Consider the following 20709-nt stretch of genomic DNA (forward strand, 5'->3'; position numbering starts at 1 on the left):
AATGCCGAACTCTGAAACTCACTTGTGAGTATCCAATCATAAAATCACTCAGCGTTCAATGCGTCGAATGTCGTAACTCGTAACACCTTACCTCGCCGAGAAGGCTAATAAGATGACCTCTGCCAATAAGGATTCGGAAACCCTTCTCGACCGAGACTTAGATAGGTAACCAGTCGGCCTCGATGCAGTGCTGTTTATCCAAACTGAAGATGCTCCTCGGTCGACTAATTCTACGGCAACAGTGTTAGTTTATCCAAACTAAAGGTGTTCGCCAGTTGCCTTCACAGTGCTGTTTATCCAAACTGAAGATGTGTCAGCGGAAAAAAGAAAATAAAAAAATCTCAAGATGTTTGAGAAGTTTTGCGCAGGGCAATTGTGTGTTGAATTGGAGGTCCTTCAATTGTTGCATGATGTCTTGTATTTATAACACCAAATCCTCCTTGAGATCAAGTCAAAATTATATTTGGATTGGGACTTCTTGTTCTATTCCGACTCTACTTCGACCAATCCTACCCCTATTAGGACTTTGAACTCACCCTTTTTTTGAGGCTATATTCATTGTTGGTCTAGAATCCAAACTGCACTAGGACTCCTTCGACCCTTTTTGTTTATCAGCATTACTCCTTCTTACGATAGAACTTGACCATCCTTGTTGAACGGTTTGGGATCACCAAGCAACCCATAGTATATTTGAAATAGCTTTGGGCCGAGCATAAATCTACACTCGGCCCAACAATATTACTTTGGGCCCAAACAATATGTTATTAGACTGTAATATGCTAGTGGCAATCGATATCATTTTAGATTCTTCATAACAGAGAACATGAGAGAAAGAAAAATCATTATGCATGACACATGGCTAATATGAAAATCACTAAGGCCAACTGAATGATAATTAAGATACTTATATCTAGCATCTTGTATCAAATAATTGTATTCCTCAGTTGTACTTTCTTCCTTATCGATCCCTCAACCAGTGGCGAAGTCAGGGATTGTCGGCGGAGCGAGGGGGGTTTAAAAGAGTGCGAGGTTACAAAAAATAGAGACAACTAAATTATTTTTAGATGGTAGACAATATTAATGTCATTCATAATTTATCAATACAAACAAGTTACAATTGTTGCCTCGATGCTTCATGTCGCATAACAAACTCATTATCAGTAAAAGTAAACACATCTCTCTCAAATTAAACAACCAACAATCAATAATCATATATATTAAACAAAAATTCAGCTAGCTAATCAAACAACAATTTAACTAATCAATAATCAATCCAATTTTTTAGATTGTCAATTAGGGATTTAAATTTGAAATATTAGAGTTTTACCTCAAAAATTACGGTGGCCAGATGTGAGCCTTGGCTGATAACTAGTGGTTAGGGCAAAGGTGGGTTGCAATGAAGTGTGCTGGTAGACTGGCAGTGGCTGTGGTTTGTGGACCTAGTTGGCTGCTGTTTCCAAGTTTCAAATGGCTACTTGCTTTTGTCGAGTACCAATTTTCTATTCACGTGGGTGTGTATTGCCACCATCATCATGTTTTGGAGCAGTGGGCAAAGTTCGAGCAACTTCGATGAGATTGACCATACTTGTTCCGCAAGATACAAGAACCTGATAGAACATGGAATCAACCAAGTTTCATATATTCTTGGAGTTCTTTCAATTTAGGAATTGGTGTGCGGCACAAATAATCACACTCCGAAGAGGATGCAATAAATACCCCTAGATATCATGTGGGATTCTCTTGACTTAATAAATGATTCTATCCTAAAAAGGTCTCCCTCTCAACTGGTATAAATACATCATTCTAGGGCTCATCTCTGGTAACGCAATCATCGCATTCTAATTTTCTTGCCCACTGCTTGAGTCTTATACTTGCTTACTAACTTGACCATCGGAAAGCCTTTGGTCGACACACCCTTGGTCTTAGGCTTGCTCACAGTTGTTTGATATTTCACAGGTTATTCGGATTTATGCATCTCCATCACCTCGCCAGTGCGCGAATTTAGTTCCAATAGTAACATTTCAGGCTTCGTGCACACATGATATGATGGCCCATCATGATTATTATCTTAATGGTATGACCTACACTATCGCACACTTGAATCCAAACGTCTCCACTACTTCACATTGGTAACAGAACTGGATTGACGCATGTAAAAGAATTCCGAACAGTAAGATATTCTGATTTACTTCGAAAGTCATGGTCCTTGGGTAACTATCCATCGTCAAGTGGAATGCCCTTTCAAAAGCATAGTTAGTGGCATTTGTGGACCTTGAACTTTACTGTGCTGAGTAAGGTAAATTGGAATACCAGTACCTCAGAAGTCCAATCATGGATGCAACGACTCCAATCGGACTAAGCTGCCTAAGGACCAACAATGCCACCACACCTTATTGGCTCTGGAATGGTTGGCGAGGCCGGTAGATTTGTAGCAAGCAATGTTTTAAAAAAACTCGCCTCAGGACGCGCCTAGGCGGCATTGGAGGCTGGGCGGCTAGGTTTTAGCCTCTGTTTTGTGGGGTTGGGCATAGGGCGGCGTTAGGGTGAGCCTAGGGCTTTTTTTCCCTTCAAAATCCATGTTTGTTTCTAAAATGCAGGAGACTTCTAGTTTCAAAGAAGAAGAAAAAGAGAGTTTCTCTCTCCAAATCCTACGTGATAAAGTCTAACTCTAATTCTTTTCTATTTTTTTTTTTTAAAAATTGTTGTCCATTCAGATTCCACCACCTAGCATTTTTGATTTGCAAAGTTTTATTTCTCTTCCAATTCTCTATAACTACTCCACTCAGCCTTTATTTTCCCTTAACTTGTAACATCCCACATCGCTCAGGGGAGTGATCCTTAAATGTATATTCCTATCCTTACCTAGCACGAGGCCTTTTAGGAGCTCACTTGCTTCGGGTTCCGTAGGAACTCCGAAGTTAAGCGAGAGTGGGGCTAGAGCAATCCCATGATAGGTGACCCACTGGGAAGTTGCTCGTGAGTTCCCAAAAACAAAACCGTGAGGGAATGGTAAGCCCAAAGCGGACAATATCGTGCTACGGTGGTGGAGCGGGCCCGGGAAGTGATCCGCCCCGGGTCGGGATGTGACAAACTGACACACCCCGACCTAGATCAGGGTATGCTGGCCGTCACGTGGAAGTGACGTAACCATGTGCACAGTGCGGAAGCTAATAAAATAATAATGGAAAATAGTACGAATAAATAAAAAACTAGTTTTACATAAAGTAATAACAACAAGTGCAAGCGTAGTGCGACACTAAGTTCAGAGCATAAGGCCTAAAGCAGTCCAAGAGAAAATGACGCAACAAAAGTACACCCGAAGGTGGTCCTACGCTGGTGATCGTCTGTCAAATGTGCCGGGAAAATCCTCAAGGAAACCACCAAACGTGCTAGCCAACTAGAACCTGGAGGGGCGCAAAACAAAAGCGTGAGTGGGCAAAAAAAAGCTTTTCGAAAAACCATTTAATAGATAAGTTCTAACCCCTCGCCGTAAAACCTATATACTTCCCAGAAAATAGATATGTAGATATATATACCAATGCTCAAGAATATGCCATGCCAAAACCTCAAAATGAAATGCAAGTGCTCAGATAATATCGCATCAATATCATATAAACTGTCAGCCGGAGTCACCTAACGTGACCTGTACGGCTGAATCTAGAGCTCAAATCTCAATCTCACTAACTAGACCTGCACACGAGTCGGAACCACCTAAAGTGGTCTGTACGACAGACCTGGGTGTAATATATATACGCTCAAGTGCTACGATCACGTGAAGGCTGTGCGAATAGTCGCGGGTCACCTACGAGTCGGAACCACCTAAAGTGGTCTGTACGACAGGACTGTGCACCTAACTTGGATCCAAGCTAAGCATGTGGTGCGGGAGGTGAACATCACGTGAAGGACTGTGCCCAACTCTGGGCGGGAGCACTAACACCGGGGGTGCAGGTTATGAGCTCTCTATGCATCTCAAACACTACTGAATGTAAACATGAATTACACTTACCTAGCACTTACCTGTGCATCCGCAGCACCAATACATACACATATATAAATGCAACTAACCATGCATAACAAACGGCAATATAATATATGGCATAAAACTAATAAACGTTTAAATCAATTTCTGGGAAAATATAAGTATATAGGTATATACGGAAACCAAAAGCCCACTCACTGGTATGTGGAAGGGTCGTAACCCCCCCTGCCTCGAATGACCACGCTCGTCCTCGGGATAGGATTCACCTATATGCAAAACAACTACAAAAACGTTAATTTTAAAGCACATAACCAAACTCAAGAAATAACTTCTCATACAAAGCTCAAATGGGGTGTATGAATACACCAACGTGATCTACTCAACCTCAGAAACATCCCCATATTTTTAAAATAATTTTTCACCGTCGCACGCGCCCCCACGCGCCGGTCACGCGCAGGCACGTGCCTGGCACGCTGACGGCGTCAGTTGACGTCGTCAGGAATATTCCGTTATCCCTAACGGTAACCGTCAATGGCGTTAGGAATATTCCGTCGTATTCTCCGGCGAGTCTTCAGCGCCGGAAAATCAGGAAAACTTTAAATCACGATATCTTCTTCGTTTGTCAACCAAATTTCAAAAAATTGGTACCAAAATGAAGCTTACAACGAGAGGAACAAAATCATACTACTTTCAAGTGCTAAAATCCACAAAATCTCACCTGGAAAATCACCCCAACTCCGGCCAACCTCGAAACTCGTGATCCAGACGTCCAAAACTTTCAAACGAACCACCCCGAGCCTCCTAAGGACCTCACCAAGCTTCCTACAAGCTTGAAATTCCCAAAAACATGAGAAATTAGTGTGCATGAACAGTACCCAAAATCGGGTATCCCGAGTTCGACGTGAAAACGAAGGTATCCTTACCTGAAATGGGTATGGTTGGACTCCTACAAGCCTCACGAGCATGGATATGTACTTGGTTTCTTCGATCTGTGATGATTTGGTGTGTTTGTGTGTGTGTCCGTACAAAATGGGTGGAAGTGAGAGGGAAAGGGAGCTCGAGACAGGTGCAGGGATAGGGAGAAAGGGTGAGGGGAATGTGTGGTCCACCATCAGCCAACAACCAACCAAAAATAATCACAAAACGTAAAGAAATCGCACTAGGGGCAAAATCGTCTTTTCACGCGTACGTTTTTAAAATTTTCGGAACGGGCTGTTACATAACTTCCCTATAATAATTGCTCCACTATTTCCTTTTAAATTCCCTATAATTGCTCCACTCAGTCTTTATTTCATTTTAAATTCCCTTATAATTGTGACATTCATCCTTTATTTTCCTTGAAATTCCCTATAATTGTGGTAACTCACTCTTATTTCTCTTGAAGTTCTCTATAATTACTTACAATAAAATAAATAATTCATAACATTTTAAGACATTTTGACATGGTTTCTAAGTACAACTAGACTTAGTAATAAAGAAGATGATATAATCTTTGATTTAGTTATAATTATATCTGTTTACAAAGTATTTTATATATATATGTGTGTGTGTGTGTGTGTGTGTGTGTGTGTGTGTGTGTTAAAATTTTAGATACCGTGAGGCGAGGTGGGGCTATCCGTGAGATGCCTCGCCTACGCCTTCGCCTTTTAATACATTGGTAGCAAGACACATAAACCTAATACGTTTGGGGATTAGATTGGTTTTCTATATTCTTGGAGATTCCTACGATTTAGGGATTAACATGTGCCACAAGTAATCACATTCTTAAAAGGAAGTAAGATCGTATGCTAGATATCCTCTAGGATTCTCTTGGTTGAATGCGGATTTTATATTCTAAAAACACTCTCTCCCAACTAGTATAAATACCCAACTTAGGACTCGTCAATAACATTTTCATCACATACTTTGCTCTCTAGCCACTGTTTAAGTTCGAATACTTTATACTAACTTGGCCATAGGAGACCCTGTGGCCGATACGATACTGGTACCTTAGGTTAACTACAATTGTTTGTTCTTGTATGTAGGTGAGCATTCACAAACAATTTCTTCATTCACGATGGTGCATAAATTTGATTCCAATAGTACTTCAGAAGGAGTCATTATTCCTTACAAACAAATCACAATCTGACATGTACATAAAATAAAAACTTTAATAGTTACTGTATATGTTATTCAGACATAAATTTACGGTTAGAGAGGGACGACTCCATCTAGATGTAGGTTGCAAACATTAAGGACTTGGGTAGAACGTACTGACTGCCACTATAGCATCCCAAACCGTTAAAAGGTCCAAAATAACTTTGTATTAGCGATTGATTCAAAAAGCCACAATGACGATAAGTCTGTTTCATAAAAGTTTGTCTCGCAAACAGTTGGTAATACTAAACACAGTTGGAAATTCGTTGGTCGCTTGTATAATTGTAAAAGTGGATGTAGACTGCAGAGAGTTGGAAATTCCCAAAACATGTCCACTTTTATATTTCATAAATGTTTATACCAACAATCTCTTCACTGTTCTTGATAAAGATGGATTGTCTAAATGTCTGCTACTGACCATGCTTTTATTCCAATCATGTGGCAAGACACATGCAACATGTTCACGAAATGCGTACAGTGACTGTTACGTCTACATTTACCATTTCAACTTCACCAAAGAACATGTCAATAGTGCAAAGTTATGCTTGCATATCTCCTCAAGAGACTATCTTTGTTGAGCTGCCGCGTCAGACGTCTTCCACGAGGGTGGAAACCCGGATTCAATGGGACAGCTTCTGTACGCAGCAGCTTGATTTTCTCCTTTTTCCTCAGGCATTGTCGTTCATAAGATGAAATAACAGTAACAATAGAACCTGAATTGTATCATTGGATGACCGTACAACTTAACAAAAAGGTCGAACAATAAATCGATCTTTCAATTCAATTACTTTGATAACATACACGAATTCAATCCGAAAAGTTTTGGATATCGATTAAGTTACAAGTGTTTCATTTCTCCGTATGTAAGTTCACTATAAACCTCGTTTATTTCTAGTAATTACATGCCCTCATAGCTCCCAGCATATACATGGTTGAGGCTGCTTGTACCACTTATTGGTGATCTGAACTACTCTGTACTTACTTTATTGGCCCCCGTCACATGAACATGCATCTCTAGGGCTCAAGGACTTTAAATATGAAAATAGAAATTCTAAATCGCAAGAACCCGAATGCTTCACCCAGCTTCCAGATAATCCAGCTTATTTGGAAAACTCACCCGCAGGCAGCTTCTGATGTTATCTCATCACTTTGCTTGAAGAAGAATAGAGGAGAAGGGGGCCATGTTATAATTGCCTTCAATGCCCGGGACGCCATCAGGCACAATGTCATTGGGAGACTCCAGATTCGTGTCAACCTGCAATCCAACAGGACTTCTATTCAGTTGAGTTTAGAAATTGGATGATTGGATGATAATGGCACATGAGGGATGATAATCAAAAGCAAAACTAACGGAAGTGGCAATCTATGACTAAGATTTTCTAAGGTCTATATATAGTAAAAATGCAGGTTTTTTTTATGAACACCGTCTAGAAAACAAAGGATTATGCAGAAGTGGGAATAAAACCAACCACACGAAACCATCTCCTCTTTTCTGGTGGTGCCGGTATTGGAACTGTAATAAAACAGTCATGAGCATTGAATGCCAAATAGATGTCGCCTTCACTACTGTCATGAAACCTGCAAAACAAAAGTTTCAGTATACATGTTTCTGATGCATTTAACAGTCTTGAACTTTGACCCTGAAGGTTAAAGTTTCTATAAAGAGAAATAAAAATTGAACAAGAAAAAACAGAAAACGGAAAATGCTATACAGCAAGCCATAGAAACAAGTCCAAGATCGTGCTGTTAGCAGAGAGGAAAAAATAAGGGAAAAATCAGATGCTTTTCTAGGTGGTAAGTATCCAACTTAACAGCACATGCTCAAAAGTACAAAACCGCATTAAGGACCAACAGCCATCAAATGTAAGGACACCTTGAAGCAAGACACGATCACTTAAGAAAATTACTCATCCACTTTGTTTTCTAACTCAATAAGCAAGATCGTGATTCCAAGGCCGAATCGCACAATGAAAATACCATGCCACTCCCCTCATGCAATATCTTGAAAGAAAAATCAAACTTACGGTACCAACTATCTGTACTTTACAAAGAAGATAGGCATAAGTCCTTACGTAAATGCAAGGAATTTGCTCTCATAGTTGTCCCAGTTGTCTTCATGCCATGTCACATCATGCTACACAAATAATTGTTCAATGAGTCTTCAAGGAAGTAATCGTTAAGTTAAAATTAAAGCATGAATGCATAAGAAATAAAACAAAAAGAAAAGGAGAGTACCTTCTCAAGAAAAGTTTCACGACCAAATACACGATGTGCTCGTCTAAACTTTATTGCCTCCTTGAAAAACCTGAAGTGATTGTTGTTCCGTGCCTCCAACTGCCATGCCACAAAGATTATTTCATGCCAGTCATAGATTAAAGTTGAACAAAAGCCAAACAAAACAATTTACTAGTTTCCAAAAGAAAAAAAAAAAAAAACAAAGCAATTTACCTGTCCCCACTGGAAATGGTTAAGAGCAGTATCATGTCCATAACTGTTGTTATTTCCATGTCGAGTATGCCCATATTCATCTCCCATCAGCATCATTGGGGTTCCCTGGTCAGGTGCATTCAGAAGCTTACATCAGCACTAAATGCGCTCAAGTTAAAATATTGCAAATTAAGTATTTTAAAGATATAAATGCTGCTAGACCCGAAAACAAATTGTCTAGCAAGAGTACATGATCATACCAGAGGTTTAAGTCTATTTACTGCCAATCAACAGGCAGAAAAAAGGCTCCTGGTAGGACCCCATTACAAGGGGCATAATAATTTTCAATGCTTCTGGATTCGGAAAATAAAAAGTAAAATCTGAATTTTGAGACCATGTATCTGAACTTAACAAGTTTAAAATAGTTCAAATGGACAAGATAGCGCATGCATAAATGACACGTGAAGTTAGATTTTGAATAAATTTACCTGGGATATCATTAATGCCAAATGAAAATTTTTCATTTGGCGGGAGCGTATAGCTTTAATAGCAGAATCATCAGTTTCTCCTGTCAAATAAATGGAAAAATTGAAATTTCAACACATGCAAATAGAAACACAAACACAGGTATACACAAACTAAAGCCGCAGGGACAAATTATAATATAATTTTTCAATTAAGCAGTACCCATTTATACACAACAATTGCACTAGAGGACTACCATGTCCCATTTGCACGAGTAAGTTTGTCTCCTCTTACAGAATATATGTGCAATACTCGAAATTGCACCTATACCATACTTATTTACTTTGTCGTTTTACATAACATGGAAATGGAAAGTTCACTACTTAATACTATCATTGTAATTACAATGACGAAAACTTAAACTACCTAGGCATTTAGGAAGTTAGTGAAGATGACAAATAATACCAAATCTGATGCCTCGATAGACCAAAGACAAAAGAGATAGGACATGAACTTTTATTTTTCAGATGTAGTATTGGTACTAATAACCACCCCCTCCCAGGCCTTCCCGATACACTGACTAATACAATGCTAGCTTGAAATTGAAAATGATGGATCCATTTTGATACCCTGTGGCCTTGACTACAAATGTTCTGTCCTGCCAATACTCTAAAGCTGGAATAATAACAAAATATATCAAGGAGCAAGCGCCAAAGTTAGCCCTACCTTCATGACCACAATTCCAGCTCAAATTATCATTACTTCCATCATTTCCTCCTTCTCCATTAGCATCGTTGTGCTACAAAATCAACAATGAAGGGACATAGTGGATGATGTAGCCTCAAATGAACAAAAATAAATAAATAAAATGATGTATTAAATGTTGAAGTACCTTGAAATTGTATGAAACAAGATCATATAGAGTGAACCCATCATGGGCAATAATAAAATTAACACTGTGATAGGGTTTGCGCTTATTCACCTGTGGAATAAGTGAAAATAATGAGAAAATGTAACGAGAACTTGCATTAAATCCAAACAAATTCACAGATTTTGAACAAGAGCGAGTAAAATAATACAAATCCAGATTAAGATGTTGCTAAGTTGACCATACAACAACAACAACAACAAACCCTTATCCTAAAACAAAAGAAATAATAATTGTAGTTTAAGGTTGTGAAATCAGATACTCTACATCTTTCTATTATTCCAGATGATAGAATAAAAACCATAAACTTAAAAATGAGTTATGGGGTATTGTAGAAACGAGAAAGGAAAAAAAAAACACATTCAATCATTTTAAGCATGAGCATGAGGGTACTTTGGTTGCATCACAATAAAAAGTTTCAGTAAGCAGGGTAATGAGACCAGTTGCAATCAAGATAGTTTGTGGAGAAAAAGATCATTTCCAGAACAGAAAGATGTGTGGCTGCCTTGATATGAAATATAAGGCATTCCGTTCTTTTGATTGTAATGGGGTATCTCGGTGTCCCAACATCACCCGAGACAATAAATCTTGGGGATAAGTTTTCGATCCCAATAATGAACCCATCTCCATGTTCAATTTCATTGAATTTTAAGCTGGGGGCAAATCATCCCCGTTGAAATTCAAAACACAGAATAGACAGCTTAACAAGTTTGCATGGCAAACATCAAGAATACCAAATTGATGGTTACGAAGAAAAGGAAATGATAGTAAACGGCAAACAGTAGTTAATCCAATAGTATTGATGAAAATACTTACTTTGTAAAGGTCAGCAGACCCAGAAACACGAGTTGCAAAACTTCCCTTCATACCAGAGTCGCCCTGTATAAAGGAAATTCAATGAAAAAAATCTAAAAATATAAATAAATATGTACATGTTTTGCGTATGTGTGTGTGGCTCTATGTAATTTACAATCCAAATGTTGCTTTAGCTTCCCTAAACATCACAATAAAATACAAGAAAGTGGTGCTAAGATGCTACAAATAATGACAACGATAAAAAGTTAAAATAATGCCAAGAAAAAGAGGGAGAGAAACATAAATGCAATACTAAAGAGAAAGGATCATGGAAGTCAAAAGAAATAATGACTAACAGCATTGTATACTAAAAATTTATTCCATTGCATCAGTTTATGGAAAAGCTTCAGAAAGCATCCACCGATATAAATAGAGGAACCCGTTCAATCTTATTCAAACCACTCCTTATCAAATTCAGCCTCTTTTGGATTCAATTGAGAGGAAATCCCTTTGATTTATAATCCATACACATACTTCAATATCTTATATCAGTTCTTGTACTTTGCACTAAAGTTAACAACGCGGATAAGTTATAGACTATCTAAGGCAAGTGTCATTTCATGGGAATACCTTTATAAATCTCCTTAGGTCATCACGATATTTCCCATTCCATTCAGCCCACCTGCATTAAAGGGATCTCATAAGTAACAGAGGAGAGCCATCCAAACTTTCACAGGCATAGAAAGATCTTTACAAACAAATTGGTGCATAACTAAAGTTGATAATATCAGGTGCCTTATACTACTAGATACTTCATGGAACAGGCTTGCCATTTACCAGGATTTATAACATTGATGATGGGAAAAAATAAGCTATAACTTCTTCAAAGGAAAAGGTATAAGGCCGAGTGCGCTTCAAAAGGGCAGAGGTAACATCAGAATCTCACAAATTAACATACTTTGTGACTCTCATTGATAAAGCTATAATTTTCAATCATCCATTTTTAGTATATCCCCGCAAAGAAACTTTGTCTGCAAAGCACTGATATTGGTCCATAGGTCTGGAATGTTAAAATTAATCTCTTGTATTGATTATGTCATTGTAACTAGGAATAGGATAAATGAAAGCTCCAACAAATTAATCCCTTCATAATGAGATGTATTGGATGGTTGCAAAGTCCTTCGTCCTAGACTCCTAGTGGATGCTTGCTTTAGCTACAAAAAAGTGTGTGTAACATGTATTGGTGGAAAAGTGTTAAAGAAAACATCAAACACCAAAAGGGAGTGCACTGAAAATGTAACCAAGTTGGGACTCACTCTAGTGAGAGCATAACCTCTGAAAAACCGTGAGGGCTAAAAGAGAAAAAGAGTGCCCACCATGTGAAAGAAACAAATTAGGACTTCCCAAGAAGAAGCCAACCTCAGAGTTCTTATATTGTGAGGGAGAGAACAATACGCCTCTACCAATATTGAAATACAAAAAAAAAAAAAAAAAAAAAAAAAAGGAAAGGAGAAGCCAAGTGCCCCCTTGCCAAAAATAATTTTTTTTCTTCTTCTCTTCCTTGTCAAGGTTCCAACTAGAAAGCCACATTTAAAATCATCTTTTTGCTTTTCATTGTTTCTTTCATGTGGCTGCAATACCACACTAGTTAATAATAATCTAAAATGCATACAGCCGATCCCTGACATATCAGGTTTATGATAATGTTCGACATCTCTTGGATACAGTAGATAGTAGATACAACTTGGCTAACAAAGAACAACCCCTTCAAAGTCCAAGATTAAACCTTTTGGTGCAAGTCTATGTACGAGGGCTTGTTTATCCAGAGAGGAAACTTTGTGATAGTCTAGGAGTTGGTCGATAAAAGAAACAAATAAGCAAGTTAAACAACCAATCTGGTAGTACGCGTATCCAGTTTTTCTAAGAGTCTTAAGCTCTTTGATGTCTGTTACTAAAAGTACAGGTTTCAGACACGTACTCCTCTGCCAGCATTACAATGAATCTGTAATTTCCTATCAACCAGCCAGTAAAACCACATGTTTAATTGATGCATCAGTAATTGGTTATTTCCTAAACTTCAATTCAAAATTATCATGTTTTTAAGTTTAACTTTTATGCATATTTCTGATATTTCCACCAACATCAAATTTGCATCCTTAACCAAACAATAGAAACACCTCATGCACAACTCCTAACAATACAGACCAAGAAGCGGTCCTTAAATACAATGTGAAGCACGACAAGGAAAAAAAACATAATCCAAAAACAAAAGACTCAGCTATTGATGGAGACAATGAATTGTTACATTTTCCCAGCAAGTCAGCTTTATTCACAAAGAAATAGAAATAAAATTAGAGGGTGTAACACAGTCTCCTCTTTTTTCTTTGAGAATAAAGTACTTTTATTTGTAGAAATCTCAGGTTAACAGCATCTCCAACATAACTATGATGAGGTGTACATTTGTAACATGAATTACCTGTCCCAATTTGGAAATCTTCCAACAAGATAAAGGCCTCCACAATCCCAAGGTTCGGAAATGATTTTACATCTTGATAGGATAGCATCTTTTGCAATAGCCTGCTCCAACAAACAAGGGTAAGTCAATCCTCATACAACTAAGTTTCTAGAACTTCACTCAATAACTAGAAGGCAAATCTACATAGAAAAGCACATATAATTATGCCCATAGCAATGGCCACAAACTTGTAACTATAAAAGTAACAACACATATTTTTAGGAATTCGTAATAACAAAGATATTGATTTAAAACTGGATATATGAAGAGAACTTCCATACGGGTGTATTTGCAGATAACTTACCCTAATAACTGGTGGTGCGTCAAGAGGAGTTCCATCTGTTCCCCGACAAAGAACACTGGCAAGGTCAAATCTAAACCCATCTACATGATATTCAACAACCCTGAAAATGTTTAAAAACGATAAAGTATGAAGCTTGATATGAGCTACCTATTCAGTATATAAATCAATGAATAAAGACCATTTATGAAACAATGGATATTATATTAGTCAATTATGTAGACAATTTCAAACTCTTATATTGGAAATTCTAAGTTAGGGCTGCATGCTCTAATACTAACATGACATCAGAACGGGCGAGTTATATTGTCCGGCCCAATTTGGTCACACATACCCAACATCACCCAATTTAATACATCTACACGTTTGGTTGAGTCTAGCCACGCAGGCCGGGGCTTAATGAGAATATAAAATCCCAAATCAGGAATTCTAAGTCTTGCACCACAATATACAAACTCTTGGGCTTATTGCCAATTGGTTTTGGATTGGCTGACTTAAGTTCAACAATATTAAATTAAATTATGGGTCATTTTCGGCTAAATATTAATTCTTTTCCTGAATCATGGGAGAAGGTATAATTCCATGAAACTACTAAGGAAAGGTATTAGGGAGTTGGAAGGGACTAAAGCCATAGACTTTTATGTCATATATGACATTTGAATAAGTTTATAAGTGTTACATGATAAAAGACATCACAAATACAATTAGGACATTTTTAATCAGATGAATAGAAATGACAGCAGATTGAAGGTGGCTACACAATAGGTTAAAGAACATATACGTTGCAATCCTTTGTTCTTAAAAAACAAAAGAAGATAAATTAGTACTCTATGAATTCTGACCTTACCAATGTCTTAAGCTGTCAAGAATGAGCTCCATGACAACAGGATGGTTACAGTTTAACGTGTTCCCTGAAAACCAACAGAATACAAAATCTTAGAACTTCACATGTTAACAATAATAGTTTTAACCTTTATTCAAGCACAAAGTCAAATCCTGTTTTGCATCCAAAATCCAGCAGTACAGTCCACAAATTTCGTCACTTTCAAAGTTTGCTTCGGTTTAGTGAAATACATATACTTGCCCTTCGTTGACATATCCATTCCATATATATATAAGATATCACATCCATACTATAAAACATTCCATACATTTTGACTTGATAAAAAGGCACCGTCAGAATATCCATCAATTGCTGATGAGACAGATAATTAATAAAAGAGAGTAGAAAGTTCATTTAATATAAATCTCTACAGCAGCAAGAGACAATTTACGGGTAAGGAGACAGTTAGAAAAGACACTTGAATTACCACAGCCAGAGTAGTTCAGTAATTCGCCATTGTTGTTCACGTCCAGCATGTAGTAAACCTGTAGGCGTAGGATGCATCATTTATAAAGAATATCTGATATAATGAATACAATAACTTATTTTAAAATAGATGTCCAGTTTTTTAAAGTTGTACATCCTGCCACAGCCAGAAATTTATTCGACAAGAGAACCATGTAGGTTAACTCCGAATTCGAAAATGTAGGTACACTCCAAAATTCAGAACCCTAAACAGTTGTAGCCTATCCTTATTAGCAAAATTCTAGCTTAGATTAGATGCACGATATTTATAAAGGCTAAAAAGAATCAGTTCACTCTTATATAGTTGACTAAATTCCAGTCTTTTAGACCTAGGAGGTGCAAGGAAATTTTTTCTCTATTTGATGGCAGTAAAATATAGTTGATCTCAGCCATAATTCCAACTGTTTGGGGATTAAAATTTAAAACATATGGTTTGGGGATTAAAACATATGGTCAGTTCATGAAATAATGTAACTTAAATAGTGTAACAGAAGTGTGACACCTTATTATCTATGCCACGAAATGAAGTTGTATAGGGGTTTGCATCATCAGCTTCATTAGTATGATTGTAGACAACATCCAAAATGACCTGTCCAAAAGGATAAAGTTTTGCATTGTCAGCTTCATTACTAAGATTGTAGACAACATCCAAAATGACCTGTCCAAAAGGATAAAGTTTCACTACTGCAATAACAGGAAAATTGCAGAAAAGACATAATTTACCTCTATCCCAGCACCATGCAAGGCTTTAACCATTTGTTTAAATTCCTGAGAAGCTTTAATGGGTCCTCCACCATCACTTGCATAGCGGCTCATAGGAGCAAAGAAATTTATTGTCGAGTAGCCCCAGGTATTTATCTTCAAAGCACAAGAAGCCATATACACACATTGGTAAACAAATTAGATCGCTTGCCACGCTGACAGTTAATGCTTACAGGCTTTAAAATTCAGAAAAAGAAAAATACAGGACAATTATTCAATGTTCAATTTATTGGAGTTCCTTATGTACAAACAACAACCAAACATTATCCCACTAAGTGCAGTCGGCTGATTGGAGTTCATCATGTAAATCACAAAAAATAATCAAAATATCATCTTGTTGAAACATCTTGGATATCAAGCTATAAGTTCAGAACCACCCAGGGTATCCTACTTATCAGTCACTAGCATCTATTTGTGACAATGATAACATCCAGATTTTCATCTCCAACTATGAAGAGAAGTTAAAAGGAAAGCTACAACAATGTATATATTATAAACTTCAGTAAACAAATGAAGAGAAGTAGATTTAAATACCATGTGATCTCTAGGATTTCGTCGCCTCTGAAACTCAAACTCATCAAATTCGAAGACAGGCAGCAATTCCACTGCATTGATACCAAGCTCTTGAAGGTGTGGAATCTAAATATAAAATGGAGAGGAAATATCAGAGAAGTCCATCAACAGTTGAAATTGAAATATGAACCATCCATAGCATCTTCCAGAAAACAATGAAAGAGCTATCATTCTACTTAATGAATGATAAAAGGATAAGTCTAAGCACTTAAGGCAGTATATGTTGTCATTATTCATGATCTGTCTTTAACTTGCCACACTTTACTGCATGTAAGAAAGCACTAGATGTATTCACATTGCAAATCAATTCTTTAAGAAAATTAGAACTGAGGGCCCCTTGGACAATTTCTTCTGAGGGCATAAAGGTTCACTAGTCTTGTCTCCTGGAAATCGTGCCCGGCAAGAACAACTTGGCAAAAAATTTAACTTTTATTAGACATACTTATGGCCAATTGGGCATCACTTCAAACAAATATAGAGCTCAAACAAAAAATCAAAGTTATTTTATTAAAAGTGAGGCAGCAGATAAAAACCTGAGATACCGTCTTTTCAAAAGAAAACAGAAAAAAAAAAAAAAAAAAAAAAATTCCAAGATTTAAGATATCATTATACATGTCTCCATAGGTATCTCCTTACCATAACTTAGTTATAGTTTTCTGGTCAACGTTATCTACGGAAGCATGGCTTGGAAATAAAAGGAAATAATCGAAATTTCAAAAAACAAAGCAAAATGTTATTGAATCAAGGTAAAGAAGGATATAGGGTGCATTCAGATATTGTACTTTGTATAAAGAGATGTTATTATATGGATAGATTGTCATTCGTCTTGTTATAACCAATTAATACCTTCTCGATCATACCAAGGTAGCTACCACGAATATCTGGATCCAAACCACTGGATTCATCAGCTGTATATGCACGAACATTCATCTCATATATAACAAGATCCTTCTGAAAAAACAGCAGAATACATACAGGTTATGATGTGATGCGATGTATTTAAGTCTACATTTAACTCAGAAACAAGATGGAGCATCAAATGATTAATTGCGTAAAAAAAGAAAATAATTCAAAATTTGAAAATTAAATCATATCAACTATGAGCATATAAATAATACAGATATCAATAAAAATGTATTCAGTTATGATTTTCTCATAAACCATAAGATGTGATGTTGAGGGGAGAAAGAGAGAGGAACTATCAAACTTCCATCTGATTGAACAAATGTATCAAGACAACAATTTATCATGTTCTCTGCATAACTTATTTACCTCAGGTATATTTGGGAGCTTGTAGTTTTCTCCCCAGTCAAAAGGCAAGCTATCAAAATCATAAGTTCCGAGAAATTTAGATAACTTTTTCGTGGTGTCTCCAAACATCCGACGGCCTTCAACTAGCTTTGCATAAGGATCTACAAGCACAATGCTGCTATCAAATCGATGTCCCTGATGCCAACCTCGTGGCCCATCCATACGATAACCATAAAGAACATTGCTCCGGGGCAAATCCTGGGAAGAAATGATTTCATTATCATGAGTCGTAGTTCATGAAAACTACACAAAGAGATATATTCTCATAGGAGAGTGACAGAGACAGAGATAGAGACAGAGGAAGACAGAGAAAGAGAGTAGTGAGTGTTCAAGCAAAGAACTAATGCCATCATTAAATCAAGGACAGCTCAAAGACAGGTAGTGCTGTGAGTAACCTATATCAAATATTACCTTGATGCACATGTGCCAAATGTCACCAGTCTTGTTAACATTAGGATCCAAAGGCAGCTCCATCATTCCACCATCCAGCCCTCCAAGCCTTTCCCTGACAAAAATTATATTTATCAAAAGTTGGTCTACAGAAGATGTCCATCTAGTAACAGCAATTAATAAATTGAATTTTAAACCAACAGGCATAAATCAAAGAAACTCTTTAGAAAGACAGACATTTTTATAGGAAACATAACTTTTACTAAAAGAGAAAGAATATATATCTCCAAAAAGGCTGCAGACAACTTCCATGATCCATCTATATCAACACTACAGTCTGTCCTTAAAAAAAAATTAACTTCCATTCAGATCAAAGTCCCTCTAATCAAAGTTACATTCAGAAGATGTTTAAAATCTACTTTTTTCAGTTTCCTACACACAAAAAAATGATCTAATCAGTTTCAAACAAAGGGAAACTTCCACCACCTTATCAAATAGCCTATCATTTCTTTCAAACAAAACACCCACATTGCTGCTGAGCCCGAACAGCACAAAACAATAATTACCCTTGTGCTAGCCCCAAGACTCAAGTACACTGCCACCCAGGAATGAAAATATCTAGACCAAACCCCGACCACTTCAAAATTATGCATAAACCTAAACCAAAATCGCATGGTGAATGGAGTCAATGGACAATGGGAAAAAGAATGATGAATGCTCTCTGCTGCTCTTTTATGCAAAACACACAATGTGGAGATACACAAAGGCCCCAGTCCAGACCACAAGTTTCAGCAACTGAGAGAGAGAGAAGAATGAACCAAAGATATGTATTCTCAAAGGAAACTAAAGAAACCTGTATCTACAACCAGAGAGAACAACCCCCAGATTGATTTCCAAACTTACATTTTTAGATTGTCAATCTGTAACAAAACAGGCCTGGTATATGGCAAGATTTTTACCCATAAATACAGATGTTCATATATACATGAGTGTACACAATTGGATATTAGGCAATGAACAAAATGAAAATACGATGTTACCTCTCTGGAAGTGATAAGCAAAGTGTGACAGCAGTTGCATGCTGTGAAAAGATAGCAAAATTTATCCCACTGTCAACTTCTGATACACCCAGCGGAAAAGCTTGACCTGGGAAAATTTTCCATGATAAGCTGGATTCTGACAGTTGGGGGGCTTCTTCCTATAATCACAAACAGTGAACACATGAAAATGTCGAACATTCCCATTCCGCCATTGGTAAGAAGTTGATTAGGGAAAAAAGTCATCAATCAGTTTATGGCTCTCAAGCATAGATGAATCACTACTGTTTTAGTATTGTATTTATGCATAGATGAATCACTACTGTTTTAGTATTGTATTTATGAATATTGCATAATTTGGAAGTTTCAGCCAACGGATGTAGGAGGCAAAAGATATGATCCTACGTGAAAAGAAGTACCTCAAGCACGTGTTCTTGAGCACGCTGACCGTAAGCATTAGCTGTGCTATGCTTGGCACCATCCCGGGTCTAACCTATGCCAAAAGTCCATCCATATAATTACCAACAATGCAAAACCAAACCAAATACAAAGGCTGATTTCCCTGCATCATAGAAAGATAAACATGCCTTTCTGACAATTCCTTGCTGATTGCTACCCGATGCTTGTTTATTCCACTTCAATCTAATAAACCATCAATGCCGAAATCAACAATAACTCGATTTCATCACAACTCAAAATAGTACCATAACATGAAATTAGTCATTCCAACAAAGAAGACAGCACTTTTCACCATGTATCATACTACTAAAATGCTGGAAGATGCACTGCTACAAATGCATTTTTGGTACAATTTTGTACGATACTCTTTAAACTTGAAAGTTGAAAAGTATTCATTTTTATGAATTTAAAACAAAACCCACCAAAGTTTAAACACTAAAATGGACCCAAGTGCGCAAAAAATGAAAATTCAAACCACAATACTGAAAATTCAATCTGTCATATAAAAAAAAATCAAGAAAACAGAGAAATACAAAAGAATTACCCCATTTCAAGAACAGGAGAAGCTAGTGTGCAAGAAGCGCCAGGGTGAGATGAAAGGGGAGATGCAAAGAGAGGGAACTTGGCGACATTTGAATCGTACAAATGTGGGGTTCGAAGCATCCTTGATCTTTTCGTTGGATTGCAAAGTGTACGATAAAAGTTCTAAGAGAGTATATTAAGAGCCAAAAGGGGATCGAATTTTCCGAGAAAGATGATGAATCTGAGAAAGCTAGGACCAAAAGGAGGGCACCATTTTAGTGACGTTTGGATTGAGCCAGCTGAAGCTACATCACGTGGAAGGGAAGTCGAAAAGTGGAAGAAGAGTGAGAGTGAAGAGAGAGAGGCTGTGAGGAAAGAGAGGGAGAGGATCAAATCAAGTACCAAGAGCGGCATGGAAGCGGGATGCATTTTCATGTCTGCCACGTGAAAGGATACGAGAGAGTTGGGTCAAGTTTGATGTTACAGGCGACAGGTGTTCGATAACGGTTCTTTTAACATGATTTTTATTTCTTTTGATTTTGGACCGACTTATTTGTGATGTTTTCATTTTTATTGGAGACTTATTTGTGATACCACAAGTTTGGTGACAGATTTTGGTTTTTTTTTTATACATTTTCAGTCAGTATTCTAAATTATATTGATAAAATTATTTTTATCAACTAAAAGAGTATAAAAAAATAATTTTATCTTCTACTATAAAACAAAATTATGAGCAGTAAAGTAAATTTACAAAAACTAAA

General features: G+C 37.1%; 1 protein-coding gene across 4 annotated transcripts; it reads right to left on the reverse strand.

The window, feature by feature from the left end:
• Nucleotides 1–6858: 6858 nt before the first annotated feature.
• LOC137707499 (isoamylase 3, chloroplastic) lies at nucleotides 6859–20431 on the reverse strand. 4 transcript variants are annotated; one of them, XM_068446388.2, is made up of 24 exons: nucleotides 19971–20431; nucleotides 19555–19609; nucleotides 19387–19455; nucleotides 18971–19128; nucleotides 17952–18045; nucleotides 17502–17738; nucleotides 17076–17180; nucleotides 16191–16295; nucleotides 15618–15752; nucleotides 15397–15483; nucleotides 14857–14914; nucleotides 14394–14457; nucleotides 13550–13649; nucleotides 13207–13307; nucleotides 11361–11412; nucleotides 10752–10814; nucleotides 9900–9989; nucleotides 9734–9806; nucleotides 9031–9110; nucleotides 8564–8668; nucleotides 8351–8449; nucleotides 8188–8249; nucleotides 7585–7693; nucleotides 6859–7370 (listed from the first exon to the last, which is right to left on the reverse strand). In XM_068446388.2, the coding sequence occupies exons 1-24, from the start codon at nucleotides 20087–20089 to the stop codon at nucleotides 7260–7262; spliced, it is 2331 nt and encodes a 776-aa protein (XP_068302489.2). In that variant the 5' UTR covers nucleotides 20090–20431; the 3' UTR covers nucleotides 6859–7259. The 4 variants fall into 4 exon arrangements, with proteins under 4 accessions (XP_068302489.2, XP_068302481.2, XP_088543109.1 ...); XM_068446380.2 differs by having other exon boundaries at nucleotides 15397–15552; nucleotides 19971–20391; XM_088686983.1 differs by having other exon boundaries at nucleotides 17952–18039; nucleotides 19971–20238.
• Nucleotides 20432–20709: the final 278 nt, after the last annotated feature.

Source organism: Pyrus communis, chromosome 15 (genome assembly GCF_041283825.1).
Source record: "Pyrus communis isolate YQ-2024b chromosome 15, ASM4128382v1, whole genome shotgun sequence".
In the NCBI taxonomy this organism is placed as follows: Eukaryota; Viridiplantae; Streptophyta; class Magnoliopsida; order Rosales; family Rosaceae; genus Pyrus; species Pyrus communis.